A 20,054-nucleotide genomic window follows, 5' to 3' on the forward strand; every position below is an offset into this window, starting at 1 on the left:
AAAAAAAAAAAAAAAAGAGTAAAAAAAATGGATTCGAATAGTAACAATACGAAATCCATAAAGAGAAAAGTTGTAGACCAACTTGTCGAAGGCTATGAATTCGCTACTCAGCTTCAGCTTCTCCTCTCTCATCAACAGTACTCTAACCACCACATCGATCAGAACCGTCTCGTTTCCGCGTCGGGTTCACCGGATCCCGTTGATGAGCTTCTTGCTAAGATCTTGGGTTCTTTCCATAAAACCATATCGGTTCTTGATACTTTCGATCCCGTTGCCGTCTCTGTTCCCATCCCTGTCGAGGGTTCATGGAATGCTTCTTGCGGCGATGATTCGGCGGCTCCGGCGAGTTGCAACGGAGGAGATTCCGGTGATAGTAAAAAGAAGAGGTTAGGGGTTGGTAAGGGTAAAAGAGGATGCTATACTAGAAAGTAAGTGAAAAACAAAAGTTAAATTCAAATTTTGATTTATTGTTTTAATTTTTTTTTCGTGTTTAATGATTTCCTTTTGATGTGGATTGTTTAAAAAACTTTTTCACTTCAATTTGCTATTATAATCTATGGATTCCATCATATATATACTCTGTGGTAGTGCCCCATATTGAAATGATTTATCGTAAAGGTTAAATGATATATGGATATGTATAATATGCCAATATATATATATATATATTATATATGAAATTGAAAACATATAATGGCAGTGATAGAGAATCGTATGAATATGATTGATTGGATAGGGCCAATAAGTGCTGTTTCATACGATTTACCGTGCATTTGTTTTTACATGAACACAAGATCAAAATTGGTTTAGCCATTAATTAACAATTTTTTATGGTTTATGATTTTGCAGGAAGAGATCGCATACAAGGGTAGTGGAAGCTAGAAGTTTTGAAGACAGATACGCTTGGAGGAAATATGGACAAAAGGAGATTCTGAATACCACATTCCCAAGGTCCTTACTCCATTTATGTCTAGCTACTACATGTGTATTATATACGCACAATAGATACATAATACATATAAAATGGTCATATCATTTTCTAACCAGGGATGTCAAGCCGAATCATATGTTCGGACTTAGATTTACTATGCGAATTTTGCAGTGGCCTAAAACGTTTATTCTTTTTAATGTTTTGCAGAAGCTATTTTAGATGCACACACAAGCCAACGCAAGGATGTAAAGCAACAAAGCTTGTTCAGAAACTGGAGCAAGATCCGGAGATGTTCCAAATCACATATATTGGCTACCATACGTGCACTGCCAACGACCAAACACAAGCCAAGGTGGAGCCTATTGATAACGAAATCATGATGGATTCGGACAAAACAGTGGCTGCAACTACAGCTCAGAACCAAGTCAATGCTAAGATACAAGAGCAAGATAACAACATCAGTAGTGTAACAGTGGTAAGCACAGTGAAGGAGGAAGAAAAAAACAATGGTGATCTTTATAAAAAGTATTGTGAAGGTTCTTCGACGGATGGGGATTTGTCATTGGTTTGGCAAGATATGATGATGTTTGATGATCATCAAAACCAATACTATTGTGGTGAAATCAGTACTACTACTTCTCATCATTTTGGTTTCGTCGACAACGATCAGTTTTCCTCCTTTTACGATTCATATTGTGCATAGTGATGAATCATATCATCAGGCTTTGTAATATTTGTCACCTTCTCTTGGAGTATGTTTAGTGAATTAATATAGTATTGTTGTTGGTATGTTTGACAAAACACCATATATACATCTCTATTCATTTTTTGGACTGACACAGTACATTTTGTATCTGTTCTTCACTATTTTTGTTTCACATGTACAATTCATTTTAGATAAGTCATTAGGTTGACAATAAAGATGAAATAGATTACCGATATATCATATATCCAAGCCAAACTCCCATACTACAACAATTCCTTTAAATTATTGTAGCCTATTTGATTGTAAGTGCTTTTAATGTTGGTTTCAATAATTTTAGTCCATAAATATGATATATGAATGTGATTTCCTAAGGAGTACTGTAAAGAGAGACTTATCCATTCAAATTGCGGCTATGAATGTTTGGTTCTAAAAAGGAAGTAATTGGGACAAATGCATCTTGGTACTGGCGTGCTTGTCTTTTTGTTGTTGCCTTTACATAAGGATCGCCGTGTACACTAGGGCAATTATTAATGCTAATTACCAAAATAAAACAACATTACCAAAGCTATAAATCTGTTGGGTACGTACATGTACTCGTAATTAGTTTTCTACTAAAAATAGAAACTAGATATATAGAAAACTTAGTACTACGTACGTAAATTTCATAGAAACGATTAACAAAATTAATTAACTTCATATATTAATAGTACTTTTTATCTTGACAAGTGGTATTCTTAAAAGATTCTTTCTCATAATTAAAATCAAGTATATCAAAATTTGATAAAATCGATAAAGATGTCCGAATTTCCTGAAACTCTACAAAAGTTTGACAAAATCATATGTAAATCCATGCAACCTTTTTAATCATCTCCAATACAATAGATGTCTATATATTAAGTTTTATTTTCATATATGTAGGACAAAATTCGTTCACTTTTATGAAATCAAAATCTTATAAAGTTGATTGCAAGATATGATGATTTTTTTTTAGTTATTTAAAAACCTAAATACTAAACTAAATATTCAATTTATTCGACCCCTCACACATCTTTTACATATGTCACAATTTACAGCTATAAAAATAATTGAGAATAAGTGTCGTCTCCGTCGACATAACAAACACACATGATGAACAAAGGCCCATAGATTAGACTATGAGAGTAGTGTTGTCGGTTAAAAGACCATCACTTCCACTCGAGTGGCTGATATAGACACTGAATACTTCTTTTTCTATTATTTTGGATTTCAGCTTTTTTATTATTAAAAAAAAAAAAAAAAACACCAAGAAGTTCGTGACAATTTGTGAGATACTGACAAAACAACAATTTCCCCCAAAATTGATTAATTTTTAAACACAACGATCGTAATTGCTTTATAAATATGTAAATAAAGTGCTGAAGAGCTCCTCTTTGTATATATTCACATACCTTGATATTAAATAAAGTGTACACAACACAATGTGAAGTTCCGATTACACTTATATATATGTTTTATTTTAGATCCAGTTAATCACCCTGACGCTAAACTTGAAATAAATTAATAAAAAAAATAAGTTGAAATTAATCAGTTGTTTTTAGGAATATTTACGAAGTGACCATTTTTTATTTAGTCGGCTGGTCTTATTTTATAACTTTATGTTTATTTAGGTTCTTCTTCGCTTTTTTAAGTCTATATTTTTTTTATGCATGAAGTTAGTTGTAAACAAGCAAATGAAGATAAAAATTATTAAAATACATAGTTGAACAGCCCATATAGTAACAAAATACTATTGCTTTGTCAAAAAAAAAAAACCAAACTATCCTAAAAGGACTGGATCCCATTAGATCCCAGACTAGATCATCACTTGTAATGTGAAAAACTTTACTACAAAATAATAATAAATTAAATGAAACCATGACTTTTCCTTTTGGTTAACTAAAACATGCCCTTTTCTATATAGATGAAACCTATTGGTGGCCGTCGCCGTCGTCTAGCCGCCGGAAACGATGAGGTAGATCGTTGAAAGGAAATATGAAATCCATGTTGGCTCCGATCCCGCTGCTACCAAACATAGCGTCGGTCATGTCGCGTATAGGGGAACCATAGTCGACGGAATGACCCATGGCGGTTGTGGCGGTGACGGTGGCAGATGCGGTAGGAGCGGTTGAATAAATATGGCAAGTGTGTGAGCCACGGTATGTGACTCGGAAGGTGAAAGGATCGTCGTTGAGGCGTTGGACTTGTTTCTTGGCCGGGCAGTTGTATAACTTTTGATGGGTGCACCTATAGTACGCCCTGCAAAATTAATTACTTAATTCTTAATTCCATAGTTCCATGGACCATCCATGTGATCATAAGCAAGTACGTAGTTATTAATTGACAAGGACTAAATGCAATAATATTGATTCATATTATTTGATAACGAAATCTGAGAAATTAGATATGCTTATAAGTTATAACAATGAAGTTTCAACTTTCAGCCGGATTTTAATAATATAGTTCTGTGTATGGTCATTGTGATAAGTAATAAACATGGTGATTAAGAATCAAAAGAGACTGATTACAACATGTGATGTGATGTAAAATGTGTGTATAAATATCTCGGTTAGTTAACTAACTAAAGTAACCCTTTATTTTCATTCATTAATCACTTTTTAGAAAAAAAAGATATTCATTTATCTAGAATCTTTGACTATTGGACGATAAGTAAATGAACGTGTGGATAAAATTATAAATCAATAAATAGTAGTATTAGTATAAGTGATTAGTAAAGTGAATTACCTAGGAAACCTAGAACCAAGAATTTCCTTTTGGCCATATTTACGCCAAGTATGGTTATCGTCAGGTGGCATATCTGTGTTCCCTGTCCTTAGCGCTGCCACCAACACCGTTTGCTCTTCTCCTTCGTCCTTCCTAAATAACGTACTCATTTTAACCTACGTTAGTACATACTATACATACGTACGCACTAAATATTTCTTTATCATTAGTTTGCAAAGAGAATTTGTTCCAAAAAAAAAAAAAAATTGCTAAGAGAAAAAGTCATATAAATAACTTTGAAAGTTTACACGTGAAGTGGACTTGAGATGGTTTTCCACTTTTAGTCACATTGTAACTGGTTCAACCCACCTCTCCCCTTTATGGAGTTAACATTTTAAAATGTAGACGAAAAGGAAAAAGACTTTGAATTGAAAGTGGAATCATCAATATTCAATATCATCGATTTATCAAGACTCTAGCCTAGTCAATTCTTTTTTTAAAATAAATATTTGCACGTAATGTTACAAATATATCTTAAAAAAAACAAATTATAGTAAATATGTAAGACATAGTTATATACATTTCGTAAAAATTAATTGCAGAATTTGTGTTTAGCTCAAAATCTCAAATAATATTTATATTTTGCTATCCCCGTTCATTCATTAATAATTTCGTTAACGTTGCCAATTTGTTAAACGCATTATGCATATATATCACAATTTATACTTGTTAATTAATTACTGATTACCAAATAAAATAATACTTGTATGTTTACCTTCTCCGCTGCCTTGGCGTGGAGGAACCACTAGCGCCGGAACCTTCTGCAACCGTAAAATTCCTTCCTCCGCCACCATCAACGGCCATGAGCTGCGTCTTAAACATGGCCTCAGTTTCCTGAGTCGACGTTGACCCGCCACACCTTAACCAATACTCTTGCAACATCAGACCTGGTTCCATCTGCACTAACATCTGGTTTGAAACGGACACACCCACCGGTTTGGTTTGGTTCAACACAGTTTCGGAGTTCCTGATCTCTAGAAACATCTTCAGCCGCTCGTTAGCATCATCGAATGTCTTTGCGATCTCGTCGAGAGATGTCGATAGTGATTCCGGGCGCTTCTCCGGTAAACTTGACTCGAGAGATTTAACTAGTTTCATTCCGTGGAAGATCATTGACATTACCTCTTCCATTTGTAACTTATATGTTTTCTTTGGACGAGTATATGTATTTTTACATATATGCACACATACATACATTTATAGACGAAGAGATACGTGTACTTGACGGTTAATGTAGTTTCCCAACAGTTAGCTTCGATGTTGGTTCCAACTCTATATCGAAATTTTTGAATATGCGCGGATTATTCAAAGATTGTATAATCTTTTTTCTTAAAGCGACATAATTACCATTTCCTATACTCTTTTTTTTTTTGTGTGGGGGTGGGTTAATTAGCTAAATTTGGAATTTTCTTAACCGGCGGCAGGTAAAATATGTCCAAGAATCAAGAGCCTAGCTTTTAGGCTATTTCACATTGGGGAACACCAAAATAGTATTTTTCAAGTAATGCTACAAATATTTGTTTTGCAAAATCTATATTGTATTAACCAAAGGTTCTTAATAACTATAGTGATTAAGCCATATTGACCCGGTCGGGTGGGTTCGTCTTTTTGTTAACACGGCAGAGGAACTGGTAAATAACATTGACCAAGTCCATGGTCTTCAATGATTTAAGACAAATTTTATAATAGTTTATTTCTTTTCTTTCAAATTTCAACATTACAATACAAGATTTTCTTAGAAGTCTAGACGAAGACTTAAGGTTTTCAATGCTGAAAGCCTGACACTGTTGAACTTTTTTTCTTGACGTGGCGTCGTGGAGACACATACATAATTTAAGAAATTTCTAATGCTTTGAAGCAAGTTTGGTAAGTAATTTCTTGACAAAATGTCAAAATCTTAATAGAAATTTCTTTGGATCCGAATTATGTCTTTTAGTCTATGATAAAGCCCCTTACAAACAGTAAAAATGTGATTAAACATTATACTACTACGTCTACGTAACACACATATACATATTGTTGTTGTATAATTTGCGCGAGAAAACCATTGGGCTAGAATAAAGCCCACAAACTATGAATTCAGCCCACAATATAAACGTCAATAAATCCAAACTCCACGACGTCTTATAAGCAAATAAACAGCACGAATTGTAAAAGCAAAATACAAAAACGGCGATTAGAGTTAGTACGTTCAGGTCGATCATAATAATAATTCCGACGAATCAAAAAGCCCAAAAAAAAAGACAAATCTACGAAATTCTCATCTTCCCGGAGATGCAGATTGAGGAAGAAGAAGAAGAAAAATCATAAGAACAAAGCTTTTCAATTATTCAGTTTTGCTCCACCGTCGTTCATCTGATTACGCATAGATCCGTTTGAAAGCGAATAACGTTGTTCAATTGCTGGATTGAGAAAGTGGAATCATGTTTAAGTTCTTAAAGGGAGTGGTGGCTGGATCTGGTACGGGACTCAAGGATCTGCCTTACAACATCGGTGATCCTTATCCTTCTGCTTGGGGTTCATGGAGTCACTTTCGTGGTACCTCCAAGGTTGCTTCTCTAATCTCACTTCTCTCTGTGTACGTACGGATGTTTGTAATGAAGCATAACATGTTACGAATCTGCCTCCAAGGCGACGGATTAGTTGTATGAATTTGAATTCGGTGCTGTTAAGTGTTACTCTGATGTCAAGCGAGAGGCATAGTTTTTTTTGTATCTCCCCTGCAGTAGATTGATTTTTTCTATGTAGCGTGATCCATCAGCTTAGTAGCTGTAGTTTTAGAAGTGTCATTCAATATACTACTGTTCTTGGATCTTCCAGGTTGTGAGTACGCTGAGTTTTGAGATTTGCATTCATAATAGTAACCTTATGTTAATTTGGCTCGTTTGATGGTTTTTGCTGCTTTGTTTGGTTTTTGAGAGTCTCTCAGGCTCTCTTTCTGTACAGATTTTTTGGCTTTGTTTTATAAACGTCATGTCTATTTCTACTCTTGGATACTTCAAGTTGTTATACAATCTCATCTTCTGTACTTTTGGTTTCTTTAGGATGATGGATCTCCAGTTTCAATATTTGCTCTTTCTGGGAACAATGCTCAAGATGGTCATTTGGCTGCTGGAAGAAATGGTGTCAAGCGCCTTCGTACTGTAAGTTCTTATAAATTAATAACATGTTTAGCACTAAGAACTCTGACTCTCAAGTTTTAGGAACTCAACTTCATCAAACTATTCATTTACGGGTACCTTTACTTGTCTCTAACCGAAGTATGAAGTCACTGTGATATAATCAGTTTTTTTGTAATTCCCCTGGTTAAGAATTCCCCTGTTGAATTGACACCTGCACATATCTAATTTTGTCACATCTTGACGAGCAATTTTTACATAAATATAAATGTGCTCAATTGATTCATAGGTGGATTTCTTTCTCCTTTTGTTACTATCATTGATATCTTTTCTGTCAAATTATCATCTACTATTTCGTTTTGCAGGTGAGGCATCCAAATATACTTTCATTTCTCCACAGCACTGAGGTTGAAACTCATGATGGTGCTACTTCCAAGGTTACGATCTATATAGTCACGGAGCCTGTTATGCCACTGTCAGATAAGATTAAGGAGCTAGGCTTGAAAGCTACCCAGAGGTATGAACTCTTCGTATGAACATCTAGGCAGAAAAGACATAAGATGCCCAGTGGCAAAGCCATTATCATGTTTGACATGGTAAATTTTGATCACCTATCCTTTTTTTTTTTTTTTAACCATGAATATTTCCTTTTAGGGATGAGTACTTTGCACTGGGGCTACACCAGATAGGTAAAGCTGTGAGCTTTCTGAACAATGACTGCAAACTTGTAAGTATTTGCTTTCAACACCATATTTCATCTATAAGAAAATGTAACCGGTGGCTACTTAGTTTTCTTGTCAGTTAGATTTCGTATTAAATTTGTGATGGAATACATTGAATATTTTAGTGAATACTCTGAAGTTGTACTGTTTCAACAGGTGCATGGAAATGTCTGTCTGGCGAGTGTTGTTGTTACACCTACTTTGGATTGGAAACTCCATGCTTTTGATGTTCTATCAGAGTTTCATGGGAGCAATGAGTCTGCAAGTGGACCTATGCTGGTACTTATCTTTCACGATTGTAGTTCATTTGGGTGTTATGCTTTGTTAATCTTGTCAATTTTAAAGCCCTTTCTTTCATTTTGTTTTTCCCTCCCTCGAAATCTTAGAACTCAAACCTGCTGTCATATCTGTCTTTAACACTATGTTATGACACCCTCGGTATAACGTACCTTGTAGTATCATGACCTTGTTCATGTGACCAGGGTAAGAATACTCTGTCAGTTTTAGTGCTTCCTTTTCATCTTTTCTACCTTTTTTTCTTTCTTGTTTCAGCCATTTGAATGGCTAGTGGGAACACAGTACAAGCCAATGGAAATGGTCAAGTCTGATTGGGTTGCTGTTAGGAAATCTCCACCATGGGCCATCGATTCGTGGGGATTAGGTAACCCTCTACAGTAGTTTTGAATTTTTATGCCTTGCCAATATTCAATGGAGATTATACGTCCCTCAAGCCTTTGTCCACTTGAGTGCAATTTTTCATTGAAGCCCTTTACTTCATTTTTTAAGGTTGTCTTATTTACGAACTCTTCTCGGGCTCCAAGCTGGGAAAAACAGAGGAGCTGCGTAATACTGTCGGCATTCCTAAGGTTTTGTTCATCCCTTTCTTTCCTTGAGTAATATGTATGTTCCTCAATATCGGTTTGTGTATACACATGGGTTCTTCTTTGCTTTTTCATATTTATGGATTAAGTTCCATGTATTTTTGATAACTGAAACTCCAGTGTATTTGGAACTTATACTGGCGATGTGATTTTTAGTCTATAAGCCATAGGCTTTGTGTGTTTCCCCAAAGCTTTGATGTGTTGCTTTTATCTTGTATGACTTTGATTTCTGAGAGCTGGTTTTCATTTCAGTTGAATGTTTCTTTTCTCACAGTCTCTGCTTCCAGATTATCAGCGACTCCTAAGTTCCATGCCTTCTCGCAGATTAAATACCTCGAAGCTTCTAGAAAATGGCGGTAATTTCCTGTCTGGTTTTTGTACCTTAAATAGTTTATTGTTTCTCTATTCTCTGTACTTTTGCTTTTGGCCCTTTCGTATGGGTTTCTTTATATAATGTTGTATTATCTCTCATAGTTATCTTTGACCATCCCTTATCTCTTGATTCTTATGTCGGACATACTTGAATTGGCAGAGTATTTCCAAAATAAGCTGGTGGACACCATACATTTTATGGATATTCTTAACTTGAAAGATAGCGTCGAAAAGGATACTTTCTTCCGCAAACTTCCAAATATTGCTGAACAGCTTCCTCGGGAGATCGTGCTTAAGAAGGTGTGAATCTAAATTTTATTGGGTAGTAAGACAACCATTTGCCTTTGAGTTGAAGGTTTTGTGTTTTGCTGTTTGACTTAACCTTCTGGTTGATGCAGCTTCTTCCTTTATTAGCTTCTTCCCTTGAATTTGGTTCAGCTGCTGCTCCCGCATTAACTGCCTTACTTAAGATGGGTTCATGGTTATCAACTGAAGATTTCAGTTTGAAGGTTGTTCAGTCATGCTACATTTATGTTAAAACGCTCTAATCACTCCATTGCTGTATGTATAGCTTTCATTTATATTCTAAATGTAATCCTTCTATGATTTAGGTACTACCAACAATAGTCAAGCTTTTTGCTTCCAATGATCGAGCTATTAGAGTTTCTCTTTTGCAACATGTTGATCAATTTGGAGAATCAATGTCCTCGCAAATAGTCGATGAACAAGTAAGATCAGTTCCTCTTCTGTGTCCTGATAGGTGTTCAACTGTGGATGTCTGGCGATACTGCCGTCTAGTTGCATTCTTTTATCATTAACAATGGGCTGCATTTTTACTAGGTATACCCTCATGTTGCTACTGGATTTGCGGATACATCTGCTTTTCTCCGAGAGCTGACTCTTAAGTCGATGCTCGTTTTAGCTCCAAAGGTACCTGCTCCTAACCCATTTAAGCTGCTTTATTAGTAAAGGTCGCTGACTGTTTCATCTCATTCATCGACAATTTTATTATCATTCACATTTTCTTTTGTCATAATTAAGTTGTATTTGCATCTGATATAAATTTTTTGTTTTTCGTTTGTGGTTGCAGCTTTCTCAGCGTACACTTTCAGGATCACTGTTANGCTACATTTATGTTAAAACGCTCTAATCACTCCATTGCTGTATGTATAGCTTTCATTTATATTCTAAATGTAATCCTTCTATGATTTAGGTACTACCAACAATAGTCAAGCTTTTTGCTTCCAATGATCGAGCTATTAGAGTTTCTCTTTTGCAACATGTTGATCAATTTGGAGAATCAATGTCCTCGCAAATAGTCGATGAACAAGTAAGATCAGTTCCTCTTCTGTGTCCTGAAAGGTGTTCAACTGTGGATGTCTGGCGATACTACCGTCTAGTTGCATTCTTTTATCATTAACAAGGGGCTGCATTTTTACTAGGTATACCCTCATGTTGCTACTGGATTTGCGGATACATCTGCTTTTCTCCGAGAGCTGACTCTTAAATCGATGCTCGTTTTAGCTCCAAAGGTACCTGCTCCTAACCCATTTAAGCTGCTATAGTAAATGTCGCTGACTGTTTCATCTCATTCAACGACAATTTTATTATCATTCACATTTTCTTTTGTCATAATTAAGTTGTATTTGCATCTGATATAAATTTCTTGTTTTTCGTTTGTGGTTGCAGCTTTCTCAGCGTACACTTTCAGGATCACTGTTAAAATACCTTTCCAAACTACAGGTTTGCATCCATTAACCACATTAGCTGGACCATATATATATATATATATATATATATATATATATTTTTTTTTTTTTCTGTAAAATATTACCGCCTTTCAGTACCTCTATTCATGGCAATCCTTTGATTCTAGAGGCCATGCATGCTGCAGATAATTACGTCTTTCACAGTATTAGTGCTTTAAATTTTATATTATCCTCTCAGGTTGATGAAGAGCCTGCAATCAGAACAAATACCACTATATTACTTGGGAATATTGCCACCTACCTAAATGAAGGGGTTAGTCTCTAGAAGCTTCGTTATATTTTTCTTTTACAGTGAAGGGATTTCTTGTTACCTAATCATGAAACAATGATGCAGACAAGGAAAAGAGTTTTGATTAATGCTTTTACAGTGCGTGCACTGCGTGATACATTTCCACCCGCTCGAGGTGCAGGTATGTGAATGCCTGGTATAACAGGACCTTACATAGTGTGTGGGATGTTTCGGTTGTATGATTCATCTCTTTATCAACTGGGTCTGGGATATTCCTGTTGTTATCCTCTTTCCTGGTGTCATCTTATATCTCACTGGATTTTACTTTACGCAGGGATTGTTGCATTATGTGCCACCAGTACTACTTATGACGACACTGAAATAGCAACTAGGATTCTTCCGAATATCGTTGTGCTAACCATTGATCAAGACAGGTTCCTTTAAATGCATGTTAATCCTTGTTTTGTCTAATAGCTTCTTGTCCGATAAAATCTAAAGCATTTTCTCTTGTTTTCCTAATAGTGATGTCCGATCAAAGGCATTTCAGGCTGTAGAACAGTTTCTTCAGATACTGAAACAGAACTATGAGAAGGTAGGACTAATATGTCTACCTAATTCTGTCTTTAAGCTGTTTTTATATTTATATTCTTATGTATTAGGGGATGGAAGATAACTGATTTTTTTTTGGGGGTGTAAATAGACAAACACTGGAGAGACGGGAGCCAGCGGAGGAGCTTCAGCTATACCTGAAACTGCTGGTCTGATTGGGTGAGTATAGTCGATTCAAATTATACTAACATTGGTCAAAGAGTTAAGTATATTAACTAGACTAATTTAATTACTTTTATAGATGGGCGATGAGTTCATTGACTCTCAAGGGTAAGCCACTAGAACAAGCGCCTCTTGCTTCTTCTTCTTCAGCACCATCCCTAGCTGTTGCTGCTGCCTCAAATGTTGCAACCACAGGTACACTTGAGATCACTTGCCATTAATTTTCTCTCAACCCTGATTGTAAAATTTGTTGAATTGTGCAACTGCTGAATCTGTTAATACTAAAAGAAAAAAAGATGTTGCTTTATATGTTCTTTTTAGCGTCTGTGCAGTTGCCAGTACTTTCCTATAATTTCCCATTTTGTTTATTTCTTGAAATTTTTCCTCAGCAACGGAGGCGCCAAGTGTCAAAGCCAGTCATCATACACGTTCCAACTCGGACTTCACAGATGCACCGGCACCACCATCCCCAACATCAACAGATGGTTGGGGAGATGCCGAGAATGGCATTAGTGAAGATCATGAGAGTGACAAAGACGGTTGGGATCTCGAACCGCTGGATGAACCAAAACCTTCTCCAGCTCTCGCAAACATTCAAGCAGCTCAAAAACGACCTGTGTCTCAGTCCTCTAGACCTGCAGGTATTTACTTAGTTTTAGCTGAATCAGTTTGCCTCAACGCATTCGATTAAACTTTCTAAAATTGATATGGTTGTGTGTTATTCCTCGCTTATAATAGCTACAAGCTCAAGACCAAAGATAACCGCGGCGAAGGCAGCTGTGAAAACAGAAGATGATGATTTGTGGGGATCTATAGCTGCTCCCCCACCTGCAACTACTTCAAGACCGTTGAACTTGAAAAAGACAACAGTACAGTCTGATGATGAAGACCCATGGGCTGCCATTGCTGCTCCACCACCAACCACCAGAGCGAAACCGTTATCTTCTGGTCGTGGCCGAGGAGCCAAACCAGCAGCTCCTAGACTAGGTGCCCAACGCATTAACCGAACCTCATCTGGAATGTGATAAACACTAGAGGAAGGAAGAAAGATAAACAGCATACAATGTACATTTTTTTGAAAGCATCTCCAGGTGACTCGAGAGTTCAAACTAAGCAACCAGCGAATTATTTGATTTGTAATATCATTCATTTTAAACCCCAAGAGTGTCTCTATTTTATATTCTGCACTTACAAAAAGAGTGTTTCTTATGAGTTTCTGATAAGTAGAAGTGATGTAAAACACCATCAATTCGGAATGTTATCTTGTTCAAGTGGACTTGTCCTCATCTAACATTAATCTCATCAACAAATTTAATACGTTGAAGACCTCAGCCTGTATTGGGGAAGATGAACCTCCTGAAAAGAAAACGTAAGTTCTATTGCTAACTTCGATCGAACTGCAGCCAGGTTTTTTCTGCAAGCCTTTCTCCTTCATCTCACCCAGTAACTTTGCTGCTTCGTCCTTCAATCCTGCTTCCATGTAAAGATTGATTAGCTGAACATAAGTACTGCCTCTTTCCGGTTCCATTCTCAACAACTTCTCAGCAGACAATATCCCAAGTTCCACATTATGATGAGTTCTCGAGGCAGNTGGTTGGGATCTCGAACCGCTGGATGAACCAAAACCTTCTCCAGCTCTCGCAAACATTCAAGCAGCTCAAAAACGACCTGTGTCTCAGTCCTCTAGACCTGCAGGTATTTACTTAGTTTTAGCTGAATCAGTTTGCCTCAACGCATTCGATTAAACTTTCTAAAATTGATATGGTTGTGTGTTATTCCTCGCTTATAATAGCTACAAGCTCAAGACCAAAGATAACCGCGGCGAAGGCAGCTGTGAAAACAGAAGATGATGATTTGTGGGGATCTATAGCTGCTCCCCCACCTGCAACTACTTCAAGACCGTTGAACTTGAAAAAGACAACAGTACAGTCTGATGATGAAGACCCATGGGCTGCCATTGCTGCTCCACCACCAACCACCAGAGCGAAACCGTTATCTTCTGGTCGTGGCCGAGGAGCCAAACCAGCAGCTCCTAGACTAGGTGCCCAACGCATTAACCGAACCTCATCTGGAATGTGATAAACACTAGAGGAAGGAAGAAAGATAAACAGCATACAATGTACATTTTTTTGAAAGCATCTCCAGGTGACTCGAGAGTTCAAACTAAGCAACCAGCGAATTATTTGATTTGTAATATCATTCATTTTAAACCCCAAGAGTGTCTCTATTTTATATTCTGCACTTACAAAAAGAGTGTTTCTTATGAGTTTCTGATAAGTAGAAGTGATGTAAAACACCATCAATTCGGAATGTTATCTTGTTCAAGTGGACTTGTCCTCATCTAACATTAATCTCATCAACAAATTTAATACGTTGAAGACCTCAGCCTGTATTGGGGAAGATGAACCTCCTGAAAAGAAAACGTAAGTTCTATTGCTAACTTCGATCGAACTGCAGCCAGGTTTTTTCTGCAAGCCTTTCTCCTTCATCTCACCCAACAACTTTGCTGCTTCGTCCTTCAATCCTGCTTCCATGTAAAGATTGATTAACTGAACATAGGTACTGCCTCTTTCCGGTTCCATTCTCAACAACTTCTCAGCAGACAATATCCCAAGTTCCACATTATGATGAGTTCTCGAGGCAGATAAGAGGCACTGCCATATGCTACTGTCTAGTTCAATAGGTATTCCTTTAATGAAACTGTAAGCTTCTTCCAGGCGACCCGCCCGTCCTAGAAGATCCACCATATTTGCATAATGTTCAATGTTTGGTTCGATTCCATAGTCATGTTTCATGATCTCAAAAATGTTTTTGCCTTCCTGCACAAAACCGGCATGACTGCAGGCTGAAATCAGAGACAGGAATGTTACATCATTGGGAGATTCTCCTGCCTTCTTCATCTCGTCAAAAAGACTCAATGCTCTAAAACAATCTCCATGGGATCCATATCCATATATCATTAGGTTCCAAGTGATCACACTCTTATGGAGCATTCTCTTGAAGATATTCTCTGCATACTTCGAAAACCCGCACTTAATATACATATCAATCAAAGCGTTTTCCAGGTGAGAATCTGAAGGAATGTTGCGTCGTAATGTATAACCATGTAGACTTTTTCCACTAAGCAAGCTTGCAGTTGATGAGATTGCTACAAGGACACTTGTGACGGATACTGAATCTGGTAAGACACCTTGATTGAGCATCAGACTGAAAAGTTCTATCGATAGTTCTGGAAGGTTGTTTCGGCTGTAGCAAGATATCATTGAATTCCAGGCTACAATGTTATCCGGTCTCATGCTAGTAAAAACTTTGACAGCCATTTCTGGTAAGCCACACTTTGAATACAGATCAATAAGGGAGCTGCCAACGAAAACATTCAGCACTAGTCCAGTTTTAATCATGCCACCATGATACTGAAGGCCACACCTGAGAGCCTCTAATCCGGCGCATGCGTTTATAACACTGGTCATAACATCAGAATCAGGTTTCAAGTTATCACCTTCATCTTTCATGGACCCAAAAACTTTCAGAGCCTCTTTGAATTTTCCATTCTTGCAAAGTCCTGAGATCAGGGAGCCCCATGCAACTATATCTTTTCCTTCCATTGATTTGAAGACTAAACAAGCATCAGTATCACATCCACATTTGGAATACAAAGTAAGCAGAGCACTCTCTATTGTAGGTGTACTTTGTATCGGTCTCTTAAACAGTTCTGTGTGGACTGATTTGCCATAGTCATACATTCCCAACATGCTGCAACAGGATATAACATTCGACAAGGTAAAAGAATCAGGCAAGACACTTTTCTGCCTCATGAAACCGAACAACTCCAACGCAGAGTACCCATGCTCATTCTCTACATAAGCTGCAATCATAGCGTTCCATATTTCAAGTCTTTGATCTATAACGCAACTAAAGACAGTTTCTGCCTCACAAACCATACCACATTTTGAATACATTGACAGTAAAGAAGTAGAAACATACGGATCATTGTCAAGTCCCATCTTAACAACGTCACAATGGATCTGCCTACCAAAACCAGAATTCTCACTTCGACTACACGCACCAAGAGCCCCAGTAAACGAAGTGGAAACAAGCTTGACACTATTACTCTTTGCAAGCATATACAACTCCAAGCTAGACTCACAGATCCCACTACTACCAAAACCAGCAATCATCACATTCCACATTACAACATTCGATTTATCCTCAATCTCCACGAATACCCGCCACGCATCTGTAGATAAACCAAACTTGAAATACATATCAATCAAAGCAGTTTTCAAGAAAGAATCACCATCTAACGAATTCCTCAACATATACCCATGAATCTGTTTCCCTTCTTCCCACCTCAAGTTACCTTCTTTACACAAAACACTCACAACAGTGGACAAGGAGAAAGCATCAGGTCTTACACCCAACACCAGCATTCGACTAAAACACTCAACCCCTTCCTTAAATCTTCGAAATTTAAAGTACCCATCAATCATAGAGTTCCAAACTGTGACATCCGAAGTAGAGACTCCACTCTGAGACCAACCGTCGAACACTTGGACGGCATAATCTAAAGAACCACATTTCACATACATATTAACAAGCGAAGTTGCAATGAAAGGATTGTAACGCCAACCCAACACCGTAACCGAAGCATGAATCGTTTTGCCATAGCTGAGATTCGTGAGAAAAGAGCAAGCTTTGAGAAGAGAAGGGTATGTGAAAACAGAAGTACACAAGGGAGAAGAGACATCATGCTTAGTATACAAATGCAGAGCTTGTAGATACTCTCCTCTCTGAGTTAAAGCTCTGATTCCAGAACCAACCCAAGCCGGAGAAACGTGAGAATCAGCTAAACAAGAAAGTCCCCGACGAACTTGAACGTCGTGAAGCTTGAAACGCATATCAGCATCGTCGTCGTTATGTCTGGTTACTAAAAGTTTTATTCTTTAGATGTTATGTTCTAAAGTTTCGAACTTTTTTGGATAACTTAAAGTTTACAATTTTGAATAGTGGCTACTACACAGATTTGATCAAGTTCATTACAAAATTAAAGAAAAGTTTACAATTTTGAATCGGCGGCATCTGATTTGTTTAGCCGATCACGATGGAGACATTGTTGTTTCGAGTAAGCATTGGAACCATCTCAAGCAACTGCTTCATAACACCATTTGCTTTATAATAAGTTCCCAAATATATGGCCAACTTCTTTAACGTCTTTGAGGTTTTAAGCACAAGTTCTATAAACGAAGCGTTTGCTCTCAAGTGGTCAAAGTGTTCTAAGTCTCTTGCTTCAGAGCTCCAGCATTGATACGAAATCAAGCCATGAGAACGCAAGTTTCTGTCAATATAGATGCCCTGTAGATCAAATAGAAAAATTTCCATTATCCAAAAGAGTGTCACTAATCTCAAATTCTACAAACTCAATGTTGGGAAGCAGTTAGTAGAAAATATATATATATATATATATACCGGTATGAAGCCATCATTCCTTGTGTGTGTCACCGTTAGCATTTTTAGTTCAGGAGAGTTTTGTAGCAACCTTACTATACCAGGAATTACATAGTGAGAGATCGGTGTCTCAAGCGTTATAGCTTTAGCCTTTAATTTTGGGAAAAGAACACCACGGAGCTCGGCAAGGGATAACATCTAACAAGCAAGAAACACAAAACCAAACAGTTAAATACCAAAGTACATCTCTCAAGAAGGGAAAATGGGGCGGCCATGTCTTAGAGAGTGCACATATATAGACTACTCCACAACAGAGAACATACCTTAAGATAGCTTTCACCAAAAGTAAACTTCTCTACATTCCGACAGCACTTGTCTAGTATCTCTATCACCATGATATGAAGCAAATCAGCGTTGAGTTTATCACGTTGGCATTTATAGCTAATGTCTAGTCTAGCTTCGGTTAAAGACAAGACATCGACTAAATCACATAGTACCGGAGAGGTTCTCAATCTTAGACAATGGATATGTGGTGCCACAATCTTCGTTGGCCCCGGAGTACAACTGTCGTTATAAACTGCCAATGTTCTCAGACGCGGTGATCTACTGAGATCAAGAACCTTCACTCCCTTGCAAAAATCCAATATTAAAGATCCGAGAATGGGACATCCAGATAGTATATTAGCAATGGATTCATCAGAGAGGTTGCAAAGACTCAACGACAGCTTCTTTAGGGATGTCCACGACACAGAGCATTCGGGTATCATTTTAAAAGAATAGAGTGAATTAATAGAGAGTTGCTTGACAGAGGAGTTGACGTAGAAGAAGTCAGGGATGTTATAGCCATCCCGCTCTAAATACAGCATGAGTTTCTCAACGTTTCTTGAAAAAGCGAACTTGATCCAACCGTCCATGTGAACAAGATCATCAACCTTGTTCAACAAGATACGGAAACTCATCATCTTAGGAGCTTTGTAGCGAGCTAGGGTTTCGTTTATTGAATTAGCATCAGGTCTGTCGTCTTTATGGAAGTAGAGGGAAGGTGTACCGGTCCATACATGCCTCCATCGTTTGGACAAGACGGAAGTCCTGATGGCAGATCTGGTCGGAATTAAGGAGAGGATATGTTGGAGGATCTCATCTGGCATAGAGCTGATTGAGTCTACTATTACACCCTCACTCGAATCTCCTGACTCTTTGGTTTTGCCGAGGTTGTGGCTAAAGCTTCTTTCATCGGCGGTGGCAGTGGCATCGTCGTCACCGTCTCGGCCTTCGTCCGTCATATTAATTTATCAATCGATGAAAAAAAAAAAAATTAGGGTTTAGTATGAAATACCTATTTGATTAATTATACAATTTTTTTTTCTTTTTCGTATTCAAGAGTTTTCACAAATAGTTTCCTATAAATAGATTTTCATAATTTCTACCAACTATTGACTGAATTATTTTTTTGGGAAAAATCTGTCATTGGGAAAAATTGTCTAATTTATATTTTAATTTTTATAAATACACTAAATTTTCTTTTTCTAATTAATTAGCTCAAATTATAGAGGTAAAAAAGGAAATTTAATCTTTAAAACTGCATTGAAAACATAAAATAACATTATTTTTGTAACAAGAAAAAAGTGTCAAAATGACATACAAAGGGAGTATATTTATTTCTTTGTTTGTAAAATTAAAACAAAAAACTAAAATTTACATCAAATCCACCAAAATGAAAAGCCAAAAAAAAAAAACGTAAGAACCAAAAACTGCTACAAACATTCATGGCCTAATGGTATATATATTGTCAGCTAATATTAACATGTATAAAGAGCCAACTAGGTAACAACCCACACTATGTGTGGGATAAATCTATGCAGATAAAATTAGTGTTATGAGTAAAATTATTTACGAGGATCTAAAATTTGTTTGTATAAAAAAAAATTACATAACCCGTGAGAATATGTTTAGATCAAACTACTATGTATGAACTTAATATATAATACGCTCTTTCTTCGATCTATGCAAAATTTTTTATTTTATTTAATTTTTTTTATGTGTAAGAATATGTTTCACCCGTGGAATATTATACCAGTGGTATTAAATAAGTCAATTGCCCATAATAATAATTATTGTGATAATTTTATTTTGGAAAATTTAAATATGTGAATAGTAATGAATTTTTTTTTAATAGGTGAATAAATTTGGGTTTTAACTGTTTTAGATCTAATAATGTTATAATAATTATATATGGTACAAAAATGATTAAAATATATTTTAAAATTGAAATGTTTGATTTTTTTAATTAATTGAAAAGGAATATTTCTT

At 36.7% G+C, this 20,054-nt stretch overlaps 5 protein-coding genes across 6 annotated transcripts; 2 read left to right on the forward strand and 3 right to left on the reverse strand.

The window, feature by feature from the left end:
- On the forward strand, positions 7–1,768 carry LOC104785325 (probable WRKY transcription factor 54). Its single transcript, XM_019245684.1, has 3 exons — positions 7–428; positions 850–951; positions 1,139–1,768. The coding sequence occupies exons 1-3, from the start codon at positions 28–30 to the stop codon at positions 1,632–1,634; spliced, it is 999 nt and encodes a 332-aa protein (XP_019101229.1). The 5' UTR covers positions 7–27; the 3' UTR covers positions 1,635–1,768.
- On the reverse strand, positions 3,548–5,633 carry LOC104785326 (WRKY transcription factor 55-like). Its single transcript, XM_010510511.2, has 3 exons — positions 5,152–5,633; positions 4,398–4,529; positions 3,548–3,911 (listed from the first exon to the last, which is right to left on the reverse strand). The coding sequence occupies exons 1-3, from the start codon at positions 5,631–5,633 to the stop codon at positions 3,584–3,586; spliced, it is 942 nt and encodes a 313-aa protein (XP_010508813.2). The 3' UTR covers positions 3,548–3,583.
- Positions 6,646–14,533, forward strand: LOC104785327 (N-terminal kinase-like protein). Of its 2 annotated transcripts, XM_010510514.2 has the most exons (22): positions 6,646–6,985; positions 7,481–7,579; positions 7,921–8,072; positions 8,210–8,282; positions 8,434–8,556; positions 8,830–8,938; positions 9,064–9,143; positions 9,433–9,514; positions 9,691–9,830; positions 9,929–10,039; positions 10,142–10,258; positions 10,371–10,460; positions 11,220–11,273; positions 11,478–11,552; positions 11,634–11,709; positions 11,863–11,962; positions 12,051–12,120; positions 12,229–12,296; positions 12,379–12,494; positions 12,689–12,838; positions 13,893–13,994; positions 14,092–14,533. In XM_010510514.2, exons 1-22 carry the CDS (start codon positions 6,860–6,862, stop codon positions 14,376–14,378), a joined length of 2,400 nt encoding a protein of 799 aa, XP_010508816.1. In that variant the 5' UTR covers positions 6,646–6,859; the 3' UTR covers positions 14,379–14,533. The 2 variants fall into 2 exon arrangements, with proteins under 2 accessions (XP_010508816.1, XP_010508814.1); XM_010510512.2 differs by lacking the exons at positions 13,893–13,994; positions 14,092–14,533 and adding an exon at positions 13,038–13,585 and having other exon boundaries at positions 6,647–6,985; positions 12,689–12,940.
- Positions 14,457–17,417, reverse strand: LOC104785328 (pentatricopeptide repeat-containing protein At2g40720-like). The gene has a single exon (XM_010510515.2). The coding sequence runs from the start codon at positions 17,195–17,197 to the stop codon at positions 14,621–14,623; it is 2,577 nt and encodes an 858-aa protein (XP_010508817.1). The 5' UTR covers positions 17,198–17,417; the 3' UTR covers positions 14,457–14,620.
- LOC104788840 (F-box/LRR-repeat protein At3g03360-like) lies at positions 17,388–19,027 on the reverse strand. The gene is made up of 3 exons (XM_010514620.1): positions 18,068–19,027; positions 17,766–17,942; positions 17,388–17,651 (listed from the first exon to the last, which is right to left on the reverse strand). Exons 1-3 carry the CDS (start codon positions 19,025–19,027, stop codon positions 17,388–17,390), a joined length of 1,401 nt encoding a protein of 466 aa, XP_010512922.1.

Source organism: Camelina sativa, chromosome 5 (assembly GCF_000633955.1).
Source record: "Camelina sativa cultivar DH55 chromosome 5, Cs, whole genome shotgun sequence".
In the NCBI taxonomy this organism is placed as follows: Eukaryota; Viridiplantae; Streptophyta; class Magnoliopsida; order Brassicales; family Brassicaceae; genus Camelina; species Camelina sativa.